This window comes from Schistocerca piceifrons, chromosome 11 (genome assembly GCF_021461385.2).
Source record: "Schistocerca piceifrons isolate TAMUIC-IGC-003096 chromosome 11, iqSchPice1.1, whole genome shotgun sequence".
NCBI classification, from domain to species: Eukaryota; Metazoa; Arthropoda; class Insecta; order Orthoptera; family Acrididae; genus Schistocerca; species Schistocerca piceifrons.
In genome coordinates, this window is record NC_060148.1 from 63,428,500 (window position 1) to 63,444,745 (window position 16,246).

At 42.1% G+C, this 16,246-nt stretch overlaps 1 protein-coding gene across 1 annotated transcript; it reads left to right on the plus strand.

Moving 5' to 3' along the window:
• Window positions 1-215: 215 nt before the first annotated feature.
• LOC124720152 (serine/threonine-protein phosphatase 6 regulatory ankyrin repeat subunit C-like) lies at window positions 216-16,001 on the plus strand. Its single transcript, XM_047245458.1, has 3 exons — window positions 216-766; window positions 12,249-12,395; window positions 15,257-16,001. Exons 1-3 carry the CDS (start codon window positions 357-359, stop codon window positions 15,720-15,722), a joined length of 1,023 nt encoding a protein of 340 aa, XP_047101414.1. The 5' UTR covers window positions 216-356; the 3' UTR covers window positions 15,723-16,001.
• The last annotated feature ends 245 nt before the right edge of the window (window positions 16,002-16,246 follow it).

Here is a 16,246-nt window from a genome sequence, read left to right on the forward strand (position 1 = left end):
GTTGTACACAATAATGGGAATGGAAAGTTTTAAGGGATATGTTGTTGAAGATTTGTATCTATTCACCTGTAGCGACCATTTTACACAGGTAAGATATCATTGTGTTGCATACAGGTCTGCATAACCATTGTACAAGTATTGAGGGTGTTGTATAGGGACAAAGGGCTGCTCAGTGGCACTGTGTTTCAGATTCATCTAAAATGGCAGCAGTTAAAGAGGTTCAAGAGACCACCGCCGTGCGCCTGGGCGCCCTTCTGGACGCTGGTGATGGCGCCACGGTAACGCTGGTGGCTGGGGAGACGCGGCTGGTGGCACACAGGGCCGTACTGGTCTCCAGGAGCCCCGTGTTCCAGGCAATGTTCCAGTATGACACGCTGGAGGCCAGCAGCGGGCAGGTCATTATCACAGACGTGGAGGGCGAGGTGATGAGGGAGCTGCTGGACTACATGTACACCCTCCAGGCTCCCCAGCTGTCCGCCATGACTCCGCAGATGCTGGCGGCAGCTGATAAGTACGGCTTGTTGGCCCTGAAGACTGTCTGTGAGCAGCAGGTGTCCGCTCAGCTGACCATTGACAACGCGGCAGCTGCAGCTGTGCTAGCAGTGAGGCACTCGTGCCCAGGCCTTACTGCGGCCGCCATCGCCTTCATAAAGGCCCACAACTGTCAGGTGATGGCCACCCAGGGCTGGGTGGATGCGATGCAGAACCATCTCGAAGATGTGATAGAAGTGACTAGACTGCTTGCTGATCCACCAGCAGAAACGAGGTAAGCACCAGACAAGCCATTTGTCTGTGTTTCCCAACCCTACATGTTTCTGTATTTTTATCATCAATCCTATAGTGTTTGCCACTGAGTTCTCTTAGACGTGTCTGTGCTGTGAAACACTCCATCATCGATGACCATTTGCTGGCAGCTTACAATGTTTACATTGCGTTCTCGTACCGGGGTCTGCAAATATGTAAATACAACTATGTGCATTAGCAGTTAAGTTAGCTAAAAATTCATGGAAAACTGAAGTTCTTCGAAGATTCATAAATTGTTTTGGCATTTAAGCAATCCATCCTCATTTGGATTCATTACATTTCTTGTGTACAACAGTTTGTTATTTGGATTGTGGTATCAATCCTATCAACAAACGATATGTTGACAGTTTACTTAACAAGTCGTATTCTCACTGCAGACCCAAAGTTGTGATTCATAGCACACAGACACACAAGTGGACATCTGGAGTTTATAGTTAGGCATGTTAGTGTTAGGGCCTTGTTCTGCATGATGTATGAATCACTGTACATCCCTTTACAAACAGCAGGCTCTAGTTGTTTGGTTGCACTGCTGCTGCTGATAGTACGAAATGTATAAATGCTATCATGCTGCATAAAGAGAAGTGTGAGATGAGGAAATAATATGTCACTCTTTACCAGCTCCACAGACATTGTAGTACCCTGTGACACAATTCACAGAGGCCAGTATGGTATCAACAGTATTGAGAGTCTCATGTTGCCATCGAGTAAATCATGAGTTGTTGAGACTGTAAGATGTACTAAAGCATCTCAGCATTGCTACATCATCCCCAGAATCACATTAAGCAGCACCACCACCTTAGAGCTGATGGGCATAGCATAGAGGGTCAAATGATGAGAGTGCTTAAGTTAGTTAAGGGTAGGAGTCTTGTAGTAACGAAGTTACCTAAAATGTGAAGGAATATAGGGAGTTTGAAGCTGTATATGTGTTGCATTCTGTTGTGCAGTTAAGTGCTATGAGACTGTGGCATAGTTGGGTCAGAAGAGCGCCATGTTAAGCAACAGGAAGGGGAACACTGCGTCATTGACCAGCGGAAGACTTGACAAGGAGCAGCTCACCACATGCCGGGCTGTCAACATTGAGTGCAGTAATTGGATCACTTATGCCAGCCGAGACAACACTAGAACACTGACCTACTGGGGAAGAATAACAGCAGACATCAGCAGCAGAAAGCCATATTTAAGGACCGGCAGCCAGGTGGTCAACATCGTCCATCATGAGGAGTTGGAGTGACATAGAGCCACCAGAGTCTTCACTACCATCGCAAGCATTGTAATAGTCACCGTTGTAATGCAGGTCGTCGCCTAAGAGGTACCAGAGTGAAGCCACCACAATAACTGTCATCGGACGCTGTCATCAGGCAGCAAAATACGTGCGAGTCGTCGCTTGTGGTGCGTTACGGTCATGTACTGTTACCAACGTCCTGGGACACTGTTGTCACAAACGCCATGACCAAGGCAGGAGCTGGAGACCATAGCCCACTGACGCCAGACAATCACCACATGGGATGGTCACTGAGATGGGGCACTGTCTCGTCCCACTGCCACCATCACAACAGAGGCCCGTGGTGCGTGGTTCCAGCTGCTGCAGTATGACCCACCACAGCTGGAGTGCCACTGTCATGGCAGTGGATTCGAGTTATGCCAGCATGGTTGCAAAAGCAGCAGTGTGCACCCTGGTGACCATGCACTGGCCACTTCTGATTTCGCCGAGAATATTATGAACAGAAGCAAACCTCACCCAGAAGGTCTACAACCAGTGTACAGGGTTATTACAGATGATTGAAGCGATTTCACAGCTCTACAATAACTTTATTATTTGAGATATTTTCACAATGCTTTGCGCACACATACAAAAACTCAAAAAGTTTTTTTAGGCATTCACAAATGTTCGATGTGTGCCCCTTTAGTGATTCGGCAGACATCAAGCAGATAATCAAGTTCCTCCCACACTCGGCGCAGCATGTCCCCATCAATGAGTTCGAAAGCATCGTTGATGCGAGCTCGCAGTTCTGGCACGTTTCTTGGTAAAGGAGGTTTAAACACTGAATCTTTCACATAACCCCACAGAAAGAAATCACATGGGGTTAAGTCGGGAGAGCGTGGAGGCCACGAGACGAATTGCTGATCGTGATCTCCACCACGACCGATCCATCGGTTTTCCAATCTCCTGTTTAAGAAATGCCGAACATCGTGATGGAAGTGCGGTGGAGCACCATCCTGTTGAAAGATGAAGTTGGTGCTGTCGGTCTCCAGTTGTGGCATGAGCCAATTTTCCAGCATGTCCAGATACACGTGTCCTGTAACGTTTTTTTCGCAGAAGAAAAAGGGGCCGTAAACTTTAAACCGTGAGATTGCACAAAACACGTTAACTTTTGGTGAATTGCGAATTTGCTGCACGAATGCGTGAGGATTATCTACCGCCCAGATTCGCACATTGTGTCTGTTCACTTCACCATTAAGAAAAAATGTTGCTTCATCACTGAAAACAAGTTTCGCACTGAACGCATCCTCTTCCATGAGCTGTTGCAACCGCGCCGAAAATTCAAATCGTTTGACTTTGTCATCGGGTGTCAGGGCTTGTAGCAATTGTGAACGGTAAGGCTTCTGCTTTAGCCTTTTCCGTAAGATTTTCCAAACCGTGGTACGTTTAGCTCCCTGCTTGCTTTATTCGTCGACTTCCGCGGGCTACGCGTGAAACTTGCCCGCACGCGTTCAACCGTTTCTTCGCTCACTGCAGGCCGACCCGTCGATTTCCCCTTACAGAAGCATCCAGAAGCTTTAAACTGCGCATACCATCGCCGAATGGAGTTAGCAGTTGGTGGATCTTTGTTGAACTTCGTCCTGAAGTGTCGTTGCACTGTTATGACTGACTGATGTGAGTGCATTTCAAGCACGACATACGCTTTCTCGGCTCCTGTCGCCATTTTGTCTCACTGCGCTCTCGAGCGCTCTGGCGGCTGAAACCTGAAGTGCGGCTTCAGCCGAACAAAACTTTATGAGTTGTTCTACGTATCTGTAGTGTGTCGTGACCATATGTCAATGAATGGAGCTACAGTGAATTTATGAAATCGCTTCAATCATTTGTAATAACCCTGTATTGCAGTTGATCAATACATGTTGTTATTCTGTCATCAGAATTATTCTATCCTCTTCCTCATACCCAGCAGAGAACCCATGTTTGAACCTGGCATTGGGCAAGTGAGTCCCCTGCCCGTTAACATGTCTCATTTACACTGGTATCAGACATAGGCGATTGCACTGGTGTCAGTAAGAGTGCTGAGGCATTGTGGAGGACGGATCATGCCAGATTAAGAGTTACCAGTATGGCGCTCCTATGACTATGGTGTGCCATGCACCAAAGGAACAAAGTGCCGATTTCAGTTATTTTGGGTTTTGAGCCCATTGGGCTGTTCCTTTTCGTGTCTATTGCCTGGATCATTTTTGTATTCTTTGGGTATACTTTTCTCTTGATTAAATTTTAGGGATTCACAGCTGCTGAGACATTGGTTACCCACTTTCAGGGAAACAGGGGGATGATATTATCTTTTTTGACATCTATCATCAGGAGCCATTTGGTGACACACCCCACCATCTCTTCGTCATACCCAGCAGAGAACCCATGTTCGAACCTGGCGACAGGCAGAGGAGTCACGTGCCTCTCAACGTGCCCCCTTTACACTGGTATCAGATGTGGGCATTTACAGTGCCACTGCACGCATAAGCAGCATAACATGACAGCTTCAGCCTTCATGAGCCTTTCATGAGATGATGAAATGTGTGGAAAACCTTCTGTTAGTATTGGTCACCACATTAGAGGATATTAAAACTCAATTTCTCACAAGCATGACATACTCACTGCTGTTGGGACTCGAATAACAGGGAGCTATTCAAATTACATGTAGAGATGACCTCTCAGTTCAGTTCCTCGATATGTGAATGGATTAATGGTCTCACATGGGTCACAGTATATTTCACACAAATGTAGGCTATTGGTTGTCAAACATCAAAATTTGAATGTATATCAGAGAGATAATCATTTGAAGCTGTCTGCGAGACTGTCATCAATTTCTCAACCAAGCAGCTGGCTGAGGACATGGTTTCACTGCTAAGAAAGAACTCAGTTTTGCACCTAAATTGCACCTGTCATCGACATCATTAGTGCAGTGGAATGGGCAGCTGCACGACTTCTACCTGAAGCAGCTGAAGATGTACACCGCAAAACCTGTTGTTTTTTCGTGGGAACAAAACCTTTGAAACCAGCTCTTATGGCAAGCAGAGGACAGCTGTACAAGGGCTAAGAGAAGATTCAGGCATAATGGTCTTGTCACCTAACAGAGGGTAATAGAACTATGGTGCTACAGCAGCAGGATTACTCTGAAGAGGTGTGAGTCCTGCTAGAAGACCGTGCACACCAGATGATTGACATTGGTCCTAACAGGAGGGTGGACGTGAAGACTATGACGCTTCTCAGAGAATCCAACTTGACTGAGGAAGTTGTTAAGCAGCTATTACTGAGATTTCAAGTTCCATTGAGACTTTATCAGCTCTAAAGGTTCACAAAAATTGGATACCTTTATACCCCATCATTAGAAGCACTGCTGCCCCTACATACACACTCATTATGTATCTGAAGTACTTGCTTAGCCCTTACGTTGGTAATTGTTCACATCGTATTTGCAGCTCTGTAGGTTATCATGGATGTCTTAAGCATACTGACATCCATGTGAAGTTTGATGTTATCTCTCTAGTCACCAGAGTTTCTATATAGCAGTCCTTAGTACTTGTTGGCCAGAAATTTTACATGGAGATGACCAAACGTTTTAGTGATGTCTTGACGTCGACAGTCTTTATTTTTGACGGTGGCTCCTTTGAGCAGACGGTAGGACCAGCTGTGGAGAGTCCACTATTACCAATTGTCACCAACGTGCACATGATCAATTTTGAAGAAGAAGTGCTCGAATCAGTCCAGTGGAAATGATCTGATTTTTCGTGGTATGCAGATGACATATTCGTCATATGGCCATATGATAGAGGCTAGCTGAATTACTTCCATACACCAGAACATCAATTTTATCGCTGCAGTGCTCCCCCTCTCAAGACGTCCTATTAAAACGATGAGTAGATGGCATGTTTGGCCACTGTATGTACCAGAAGAAGAAGTGCACAGATCTATATCTACTTTGTCATGGATAGATGGCACCAACCATAATGAAGGAATGAACAACTGAGGATGGTGTTCTGGAAGAATGGCTACACAGAGTGGCAAATTCGGAGAGCCCTGTCTCTCATAGACACTGTATCACCAGCAGAAACAGAATAGGGAACTCAGAAGGATGCAACCATTGCGTTTATTCCATTTTGTGGTGCATTTTTCAGAAATATAGGACGAATGCACTGGAATGCGAATGAAGACAATTTTCTACTTACCTCCTAAATCATGACACTACTTACTAGTTTCAAAGACGACAGAGATTATAGAAATCCAGAGTCTATTAGATAGCCCACCAAGGTGGGAAGACATGGTACACACTGTTGGAGATTGTTGCTGCGAACTCTAGTGGTCCACCAGATTACAACAGCCTATCAATTTGGCAATCATGGAAAATTGCCTAACGGAATAGCATGGAATGCATTACGAGCATACTAAGAGTCTGGCACAGACGTCTAACTTCTGGAACAGTGTCTGATGTATCATGATGGTGGCTACATCTTTAGTAGTCTTATTAATGCATGTCATAACACTTTTCCTGTGTTTATTATATGGACAATAATTGCATATTCTTCTTTTTCCTGAAACAGGTTGTTGGTTCGGCAATATGACATCTTTTTGAACACCACATCTTTGCATGGCATCAACGATTTTCTTTGAAAGAGTAGGGATATGAATACGAAGTTCCATTAGTGGTCTTAACATTTCCTCTGCTAAATCTCTTAGGAACAAACGCCTTTTACCACTTCTTCCTCTATGGTATCTCAGATGTTGGGCGGAAAATGAAATTTCACTGTTCATTGCTGCAACGTCCATCATATCCATAATGCAAATGGCCATCTACTTGTTTGTCTCTTGCAAGTGTAATAACGAATTTTCTGGTCCATTTGATCTACTCCACCCTTTGTAGAGTTATAGAACTTTATTATATCTGGTTTCTTTTTTGCATGAGTTTCATCAATGCTTCTGTCATGATGCATTGTGCTAATGAGAACTACAGACTTTTTCTTTTTGGGAAATAGCTCACCATTGTAATGTCCCCTTTAAATGCAAACAAAGAGGAATGAATCGCTCTTGAGGCAGATGGTTTCATCTTATTAGGAATTTCTGGTTTATTTTGTTTCATTGTTCCCACCACTGTAATTTGCTTCTGAAGCATCTATTCTGCCAGCTGCCACTAGTAAAGAAGTTGTCAACAGTAGTATTTTTTGATGATCCTTCAATGCTTTTAGCAAGATCTTTCCCACATTCAATCCAAGATTTTTCTGAATAGGTTCATGGGGCTTCCTTCCCGTGTAAACAATTCCGTCTAAAGCATATGCAGATGTAGCATCACATAACCAAAATATTTTTATGCCATACATTGCTGGTTTAGAGGGCATATACTGGGTGAAGCTGCATCTTCCACGGAATGGGACTAGCTGTTCGTCAACTCTGAGCGAATCATTGAGGATAATTCTATTTCTACACTTGTCAAGAAATTGTTCCCATACATAGCGAACAGCTGCAAGTTTTTCATCTGCAGATCGAGTTTCACGGGTACACCTGTCATCAAATCTAATCATTCTCCTTATATTCTCGAATCTATTTATTGACATGGTGGTCTTATATGTAGGATTTGCCTTTTCATCCAAGAATAACTCTCTAAAAGGGACATCCCAACTCTTCTCAACACCAGAAAGCAGTAAAAGACCAAGAGAACCCTCCATTTCAGCAAGCAAAACGTTTTTCCACGTAAAGCAGCCACTCTTCTGCCTTCAATATTTGTGCAGTTGATGATTTCCTCTAGTATTTCCTTGGAGATGAAATATTCCCAGGCATCCTTAGGTTTACAGGTTTTCAAACCATGGGCTGGACCAGGTGCCTTCTTTACGATATTATGGACAGTTGTACGAAAAGTTGCAGGAGCATCTAATTTCCAAATCGTTCCATTCCAACTAATGTATGTGTGATCTTCTATACCTTTTTCTGGTGGTTCTTCGTTTTCAGACTCTGATGAAGTAATATTATCGGAAGGACTGTCATCTGCCTCAATATTCACATCTGCAGGTTCATTGGCTGATACTTCACTACTTGCATCTTCAAAAATATTTCCTTCCTCGCAAGAATCATCTTCTTCAAACCACTGACCCACAACACTTTCAAAATTAGCTGCATTTGCACGTACTGACTCTCTTGCTTTGCGTGTCGAAGCCACAGCAAAAGGCGTGTCTTTAGAACAGCAGCTTGTGCAGCACTAAACGAGTCATACTCGTAACAATATGGGCCTTGCAGCAACAAACAAACTACAGTAACAATGAGGCTGACAAGAGCAGCACAGGATAACAATACTATGCAATAAAAAAACATTTGATAGCAAAAAGATCAATAATACACCGGCATCGCCAATATGTGAAAGTAGTGTGTATTATTTTTTAGTTATACTATTACTACTACAGCTACTGCTGCTGCTGTTGGCACTGCTGTTGCTGGAAACACCACTACAGTTATTGTTGAATTAATAACTGCTCCCAACCAAATGTTGAAGACAATATAGGCTAAAGAACATTTATAAATGTCTGAGGGCTTCTGAAGCCCTGCTTATGCATTCATGGTGCATGGGTAAACGTATTGGATTATACAAAAAACTTAAAAAGGTATCTCGTTCAGACTTGATAGGAGGAATGTCACAGTGTTAGTGAAAGAGTACTGGAAAGCAGTTTGAAATCAAACAAAAAATTACAGAATTTTTTTAAAAAATGAAGGCATACAAGGGCCTCGGAGGCCCTGTATATGCATCCTAGGGTTAAGAAAATGAAGGAGATATTCCACAATGAGCTGACACTTCAGGGGAAGGGGGAGGCAGATCAGCAGCAAAGATGCCACCAGAATGCATCCCTGGGCACAAAGAGAGGATTTTACAATGTGTTGGCAGGTGTAGGCTACAGAACTTCAAAGGGACAGACGCGAAAAAGCCAGCCTTTAAGCAGTCAGTTCAATAATGCACCTCATGACGGAAAAGTACTCACTTGCCAAAATATTCTGTCCTTTGGACACATATTTGGCCCTTCACCCATGAACTATATCATCATAAAAGGAGTGTGACGTACCTATCAGTCAGTATATGCAATTTTCCAGCAATATGCCGAGTAAAATTATATTATTACTGCCAAGTACTAAAGGGGAAGTTAGTAATAAGTTTTAAGATTCGTCAAATGAAGCACACCTGGCTCTATAGTGAAGGGTGCGGTTCCCATTCAGGTTGTACATGCAAGACATCATGTGATGTGCTGTGAGCTCAGGAGCAGTAGGTTGTAGCTGCTTACTCCTTGTACACCTTGTGTCCAACCCTCAAGACAACAAATAACTCCACACAACATGGTGGCATCTTTGCGTACTCCAACACCCTATTGGGGCTTTCCTTCTCATTTCCTTTTCATTTTATTTTCCTCTCTGTTCATCCCCGCCCCAGAATATATACTGTTCTTTGGTACACTCCTTTCTATTCGCAGTGTGTGCTTCGCCTGCCTTGCTTGAAGTTCACTGTGCCATTACTAAAGGCTGTCCCTCAAGTTTGCTTCTACGAGTGCATAGTAGATAATCTTCTCCGTCCTGTCAATTGCAGCCACTGAGACATGTCTAACAAACTTAACGTTGATGAGAATTTTACGTCACACCATCATCGTAACACAACATATCAAATGTGTATGTGCTTCATACAATTCTGGTTCTTGAGATAAAAATACAGTCTTGGTTGCTGAGGTTTTAATTTTCAAATTTCAGTGAAGTGTTTCCCCTATGCTAGGCTTCTCCAGATTATCTACAAGGAAACGTCCGTATCCCACCTTGTGCAAGAAGATACTGTACAGAAAATGTTTCTATACAAACTTACAGAAAATGGTCGTGGCACACGCCATCCAGAAAAATGATTGCATGATGCGAATACATCGGCAAAATTCGATAAGGACTTCAAGATTGATAACTGCGAATGCCAGTCATGTGGGTTCTTGAAAGAACCAGAATGAGTGCATATAGCGCAGTAGAATCAGATAGATGGCATTGACTAGTCTAAACGTTAACATTTGTGCAGGACTGTGTTCATACACGGAATGTGTGCCCCCTCCACTCGCCAGTACACAGAAGGTAGTAGTGTGGAGCTTCGAGGCTCATTGTGTCTCTGCCACCTGCAATGGGGGCGTGTTTGACACACAATGGGATGTGCCAATGTGCCAGCAGCTCTCTGTCTGTACAACAGAATCCTCAGCCCACTCTGTGCCCACTACCCTGAAGAAAAGCTGCACTGTTTGAAATCTGTTCTGGTGACCAAGAACTAAGGATGCAAAAATATGGTGACTGTAAATGGGAATGGATATTGCATTGTGATACATGTTTTGTTGTGTCACAACCTACTCAGCCACATCTCCTGCATGTCAATCACAAGCATGGTTATCATACAGCTTCCAAAATTTAGGTCCCAATGTCTTAACAGGCAAAAGTCGTAGCCAGCTGATTGTAACTACCTATTTCATGAGCATTTACAGAGGTGCACTTTGCCTGTTGCCTTTTGGAGCCTCTTTGACATTACTTTCACTGACATTGACTGCTCCATTCTGTAGGAGCTATTTCACTCCATATCAAATAAATATGATTACACCAAATACACTACTATGAGTAGATTAGATTAGATTAGATTAATACTAGTTCCATGGATCATGTATACGATATTTCGTAATGATGTGGAACGAGTCGAATTTTCTAATACATGACATAATCAGGTTAATTTAACAACATACTTAAGTTAATATAACAACTTTATTTTTTTGTGTTTTTTGTTTTTCTTTATTTTTTATTTTTATTTTTTAAATATTTTTTTCTTTTTTTTCTTAATTTATATCTAAAAATTCCTCTATGGAGCAGAAGGAGTTGTCATTCAGAAATTCTTTTAATTTCTTCTTAAATACTTGTTGGTTATCTGTCAGACTTTTGATACTATTTGGTAAGTGACCAAAGACTTTAGTGCCAGTATAAGTCACCCCTTTCTGTGCCAAAGTTAGATTTAATCTTGAATGGTGAAGATCATCCTTTCTCCTAGTATTGTAGTTATGCACACTGCTATTACTTTTGAATTGGGTTTGGTTGTTAATAACAAATTTCATAAGAGAGTATATATACTGAGAAGCTACTGTGAATATCCCTAGATCCTTAAATAAATGTCTGCAGGATGATCTTGGGTGGACTCCAGCTATTATTCTGATTACACGCTTTTGTGCAATAAATACTTTATTCCTCAGTGATGAATTCCCCCAAAATATGATGCCATATGGAAGCAATGAGTGAAAATAGGCGTAGTAAGCTAATTTACTAAGATGTTTATCACCAAAATTTGCAATGACCCTTATTGCATAAGTAGCTGAACTCAAACGTTTCAGCAGATCATCAATGTGTTTCTTCCAATTTAATCTCTCATCAATGGACAAACCAAAAAATTTGGAATATTCTACCTTAGCTATACGCTTCTGATTAAGGTCTATATTTATTAATGGTGTCATACCATTCCCTGTACGGAACTGTATGTACTGTGTCTTGTCAAAATTCAGTAAATTTTTAATTTTGAAACTTTTAATTGTGTCAGTAACGTATGTAAATTGTTTCTCATTACTGATCATTCTCACACACTCGTTCAGCATTGCAAATGGATTATGCTTAACAGCTGCCCATTGAATAACAGTGCTCATAAGGTCATGTGTTTCAAATCTTTGTGCACTGCTACGTTCTCTGACTTATCTTCCTTGCTAAGTTTAAAACGTCCTGCCCTATTTATTTGTCCTGACTCTTATGGCATGTGTTACAAATGTGTCAAACAATGTCTGATGGTTGCAGCCTATAAATTCCCTTAGTTTACAGATGCAAAACTGCTTGGTTACTGTTTTTAATTTCTATATGATAATTACTTTAGTCCTGCATTTGATGAGTCCTGTTGAATTCTTCTTATACCAGTTCACCAATATTGTTTGCTCTTATATTTACATTTAGAGTATGCTTCTCCATTTTCAACAATCTGTTGTATGACACGCTAAGCTATGCCTATGGGGAATGCAGGAGAAGAAGCATAGAAACTGATTGGTTCATTCTAAGTCGTTCGTGTTAACTGACAACCTGTTCTTGTTAGCAGAGTGTATTCAATTTTCTGGTCTAGACAGGCCCTCAAGGTACCCGTGTGAGTACTTTCACCCACACAGTGCCTCTCTTTGGACAGTGCGCCAATCAGTACAGGTGGCGGGTCCACACCTGGAACTCACCACCAGCCCCACAGTGACCACGGCCGGACTCTTGCCTCAGCTGCACCGGCCATAGCTGCCCACAACACAGACCCGTTTTTCCACATCATCGTCGCTCTCTTGCGGTGAGTTCTGTCAATACACATGAACCATTTTCACACTTGTGGTGGCCGACGGTGTGGCCGAGTGGTTCTAGGCGATGCAGTCCAGAACCGCGCGACTGCTACGGTCGCAGGTTCGAATCCTGCCTCGGGCATGGATGTGTGTGACGTCCTTAGGTTAGTTAGGTTAAAGTAGTTCTACATTCTAGGGGACTGATGACCTCCGATGTTAAGTCCCATAGTGCTCAGAGCCATTTGAACCATTTTTGAACACTTGTGGTACCACTTATTGTGGAGCCAACCAAATGTCATACTAGAACAATCGAATTTCCTTTTTTACCTTATTTTATTTGTTTTATTTTTGTATTTGTGGATAAAGCAGAGATTACAACAGCCAGGATAATTTATTTATTTATTTATTTATTTATTTATTTATTTATTTATTTACAGTGTACCACACAGAGCATATCCTTTCTCAAAAGTTCTGTGTATATTGGTGTGTTTAATACAATTTCTGCTAACAATAATGCTAATGTACCTTGCAAATTAGGCATGCAGGAATGTGTGTGGAAACAAGGTTGTCATGCATTGACTTTCAGCAAACCTAGAAGTTATGCAAATGTATAATTGTGGATATAAGTGTAAGGAGCTTCTCAAGAAGAAATGATGAAGCATCAGCAAGCAGAGGGTCAAGAAATTAATGTTCATCATGGCAGTGAGGATATGGCTTATTTTGAGTGTTTGTGTAAATGTAGCTTGAATTTTCTTTAAATGACTGTTTTGGACGCTTACATGTATAGTGACCAATGGAAATTGGGACTTGAACACGGATTTCCTGTTGATCGCAAGCAGTCACCTTAACCATTAGGCTGTTGCAGCTTGCCTCCAAGCCTAACTTAAACTTTTTTGGTCACTGGTGTTTCCAACTTTGATTTCCAAACATGGGTATCAGAGTTTCTTCCGCAGGGTATGTCAGAATAGTCCGGTCAGTTGTGTTGCGGTTATGGTTGAGTGGAGACATTTGCAACATTGTGCTGCTCACCAGTTGCAAGCAATGGCCTGCAGCTGATGGAGTTTAGCAGTCATTGTGAGTACAGTATTCGTGTTCATTATGGAGCTGTTGCTGCATAATTATATCCTAAAGTCCACTTTTCTTTTTTAGTGACAGTAAATACCAATGACTAATAGTGAATTCCTATCCTTCTCTCCTGTTAACCGAAATTCTAAATGAACTTGTACCATTGTCAGCATCTCATATCAGATAATGGGTCCATGTGAACCAGTGCACACTCCAGAGGCAGACAAAGTCTCACCAGGCCTAGGAACGCACTGTGAGCTTCAAGATGACTTCCAGACTGTTGGTTACTGTATTGTCGTTCAACATTCACATTGTCTGTGTCACCACTTGACATGAACACATAGAACCATTTTCAGTATGTGAGCTGTTTGAATTCACAGTCGTTTCATGTGTTTATAGAGATTTATTTTCTGCTTAAGCTGTGTGGTTAACATCTCCATGTAAACATAATATTTACAGAAAAAGAAACTGAGTGTTAGGCTGATGTATATTGTTTTTCTCAGCTGTGGTATCTGCATAAACGGGAAAAGAAAAGGCGTTCGTTCATAGCTGCATTTGCTTTATAAAGCATTAGCTGCATTTCATTTGTCACCACATGTAACACAATTTTTGGTATCAGAATGTAGGTATCGTTTGTTTGGCTCATTGTAATGTGGTTGTCACAAATCTGTTACAATGTGTGACTGGCATGACATATAAGTATGCACAGTGTATCATGCAGGAATATATGCAACAGTAATGTAGACAGGTAAACAAAATACTAATTTAGTTTCAGAGCCTGCTGATGCATTCAGACACACAGCAGCCACAGGCATGGTAGGTTTAATGCTCAGTTGATGCAAGGTGCCACTTGGAGCATCAAGTAAGAATTTCCCAGTTGCAAGATTTATAGAACAGTGTGTATCAGAGTTAGTAGGGGAAACTAACTTGGGTTAAAGTTTAGTAGCGGAAACTAACTTTCATTAAAGTGTAGAAGGGAAAAGGAAGGGGATGTACTTCCAGTAATAAGTTGCTAGAATCGAAAGGAGCTCTCAGACTAGCCCTTGATACTAGAATCCAGTTAAAAGTGTGTTTGTGTGTGTCTGGGTGTGTGTATGTTTTACAGTATGGATGTTTTGCTGGATGGACATTTATGTGTGCACATAAGATTTAACACACACACACACACACACACACACACACACACACATAAACACATATGGAGTATATATGTGTTTGCAATGGACAGAAGATGGGTGTGGTGAGAGACAAATTGGTGTAATTGAAATATTTCGAAAAACTGATTTTGTGCACAACTGTAACTTAATGTATTTGGTGATGGTGTGTCGAAAAATTTGCGAATAATTTGACTGAAATTTTTGGCTGTCATGTGACTAAATGCTCTTTAAAGAACAAAAGATATGCTTAGCTTCATGTTGCTTCCTCCTAAAGTGTAATAAGGGATTGCTGCAGACATGGGGCTAGTGTTAGCTGTATGAAGTGTATGTTTCAGTGGAGCTCGAAGATTGGTTAACAATAGAACTCTGAGGTGAAAGGAAATCGCTGTGTGGATTGATTTGCCAAAATGTGAGAGCTGAGTCATTTATGAGATGCATTGTAGGAATTTTAATAGAATATGTATGAAGACTTGATTAGGGGATACTGATATACATCTGTAGATTATGCATTAACAGTTCTGTGCTAACAATGAGATTGCTAAGGCGCTGGACGTATGTGTATTCAGAGCTGCTCCCAGTGTCGCTGCTATTTTAGTTTTCTTCATTTATGGTGTGTGTTTAGAGTGTAAGACTCTTGATTTTTTGTGTAGGAGACTTCCTATACCAGACAGACTCGATATGCTGACCTGGGCAGTTATGTATGGGAGAGTGGAGGATCTGAGGGCTCTGGCAGCAGCTGGAGTAGTGGAGGAGCAGATTCGTGGTCTCGTGTTGGGACAGACTGCACTGCACACGGCAGCAAGCGGGGGACATGTGGAGGCGGTGAGAAGTCTGCTGGACGCCAGAGCGCCGGTGGACTTCCAGGATGTTGACTACCAAACGCCTCTGCACCTTGCTGCAAGGAATGGCCACACAGCTGTGGTGCAGCTGCTGCTGACATCTGCAATTGCAACGCCACAAAGAGTGGTGGGGATACGCCGCTGCACCTTGCAGTACGTGAGGGCCATGCCGACATGGCGGCTGTACTTCTCCAGGCTGGAGCTGACAGGGGAGCGAGGAATGAGGCGGGCAGCACCCCTTTGGACCTCGCCAGGCAGGCAAACAACCAGCAGCTGATAGACATGTTAACATAAAGCTGGCAGTCTTGTCTACATCTGTAGAGGAAAGCAACACTTCAACTCAAAATTTTTTAGGTTTTGAAAATAAAGAATACAGAAAGCTAATGCTACCACCATTCACCTGCCCTGCCATCACCATATTGTTGAGGAAGATCAAGCAAAGTGACCAGAGAGTGACAACTGGCTATTGCAAATTTTTTGCCTGAACAGTGCTGCTACGTGCTGAGAAGTGGTCAGACCAGTTCTATCATCGCTGCTGTAACTCAGTTTTGCAGAGGGGTCTTGTAACGTTATCTCTTACTAAAACGTCTCTGATTATCAATTGTCCAATGCAAGATAAGTCAATTGTGTTATCTTTCTTACCTCACACATACAGCAATAATTCTTTTTTTATTTTTTTTTATTTTTTTATTGTTCCGTGGGACCAAATTAAGGAGAAGTCTCCATGGTCATGGAACGAGTCAATACATGAAATTATAACACGATATTAGAAACAGATAACATGAAATATAAAAAAACATA

Bases quoted from the DNA above. Each gene is read 5' to 3' on its own strand.
- LOC124720152 (XM_047245458.1), top strand. From the start codon at position 357: ATGTTCCAGTATGACACGCTGGAGGCCAGCAGCGGGCAGGTCATTATC. The intron at 767-12,248 runs GTAAGCACCAGA...CTCTTTGGACAG, and splicing joins GATCCACCAGCAGAAACGAG to TGCGCCAATCAGTACAGGTG. The intron at 12,396-15,256 runs GTGAGTTCTGTC...TTTTTTGTGTAG, and splicing joins ATCATCGTCGCTCTCTTGCG to GAGACTTCCTATACCAGACA.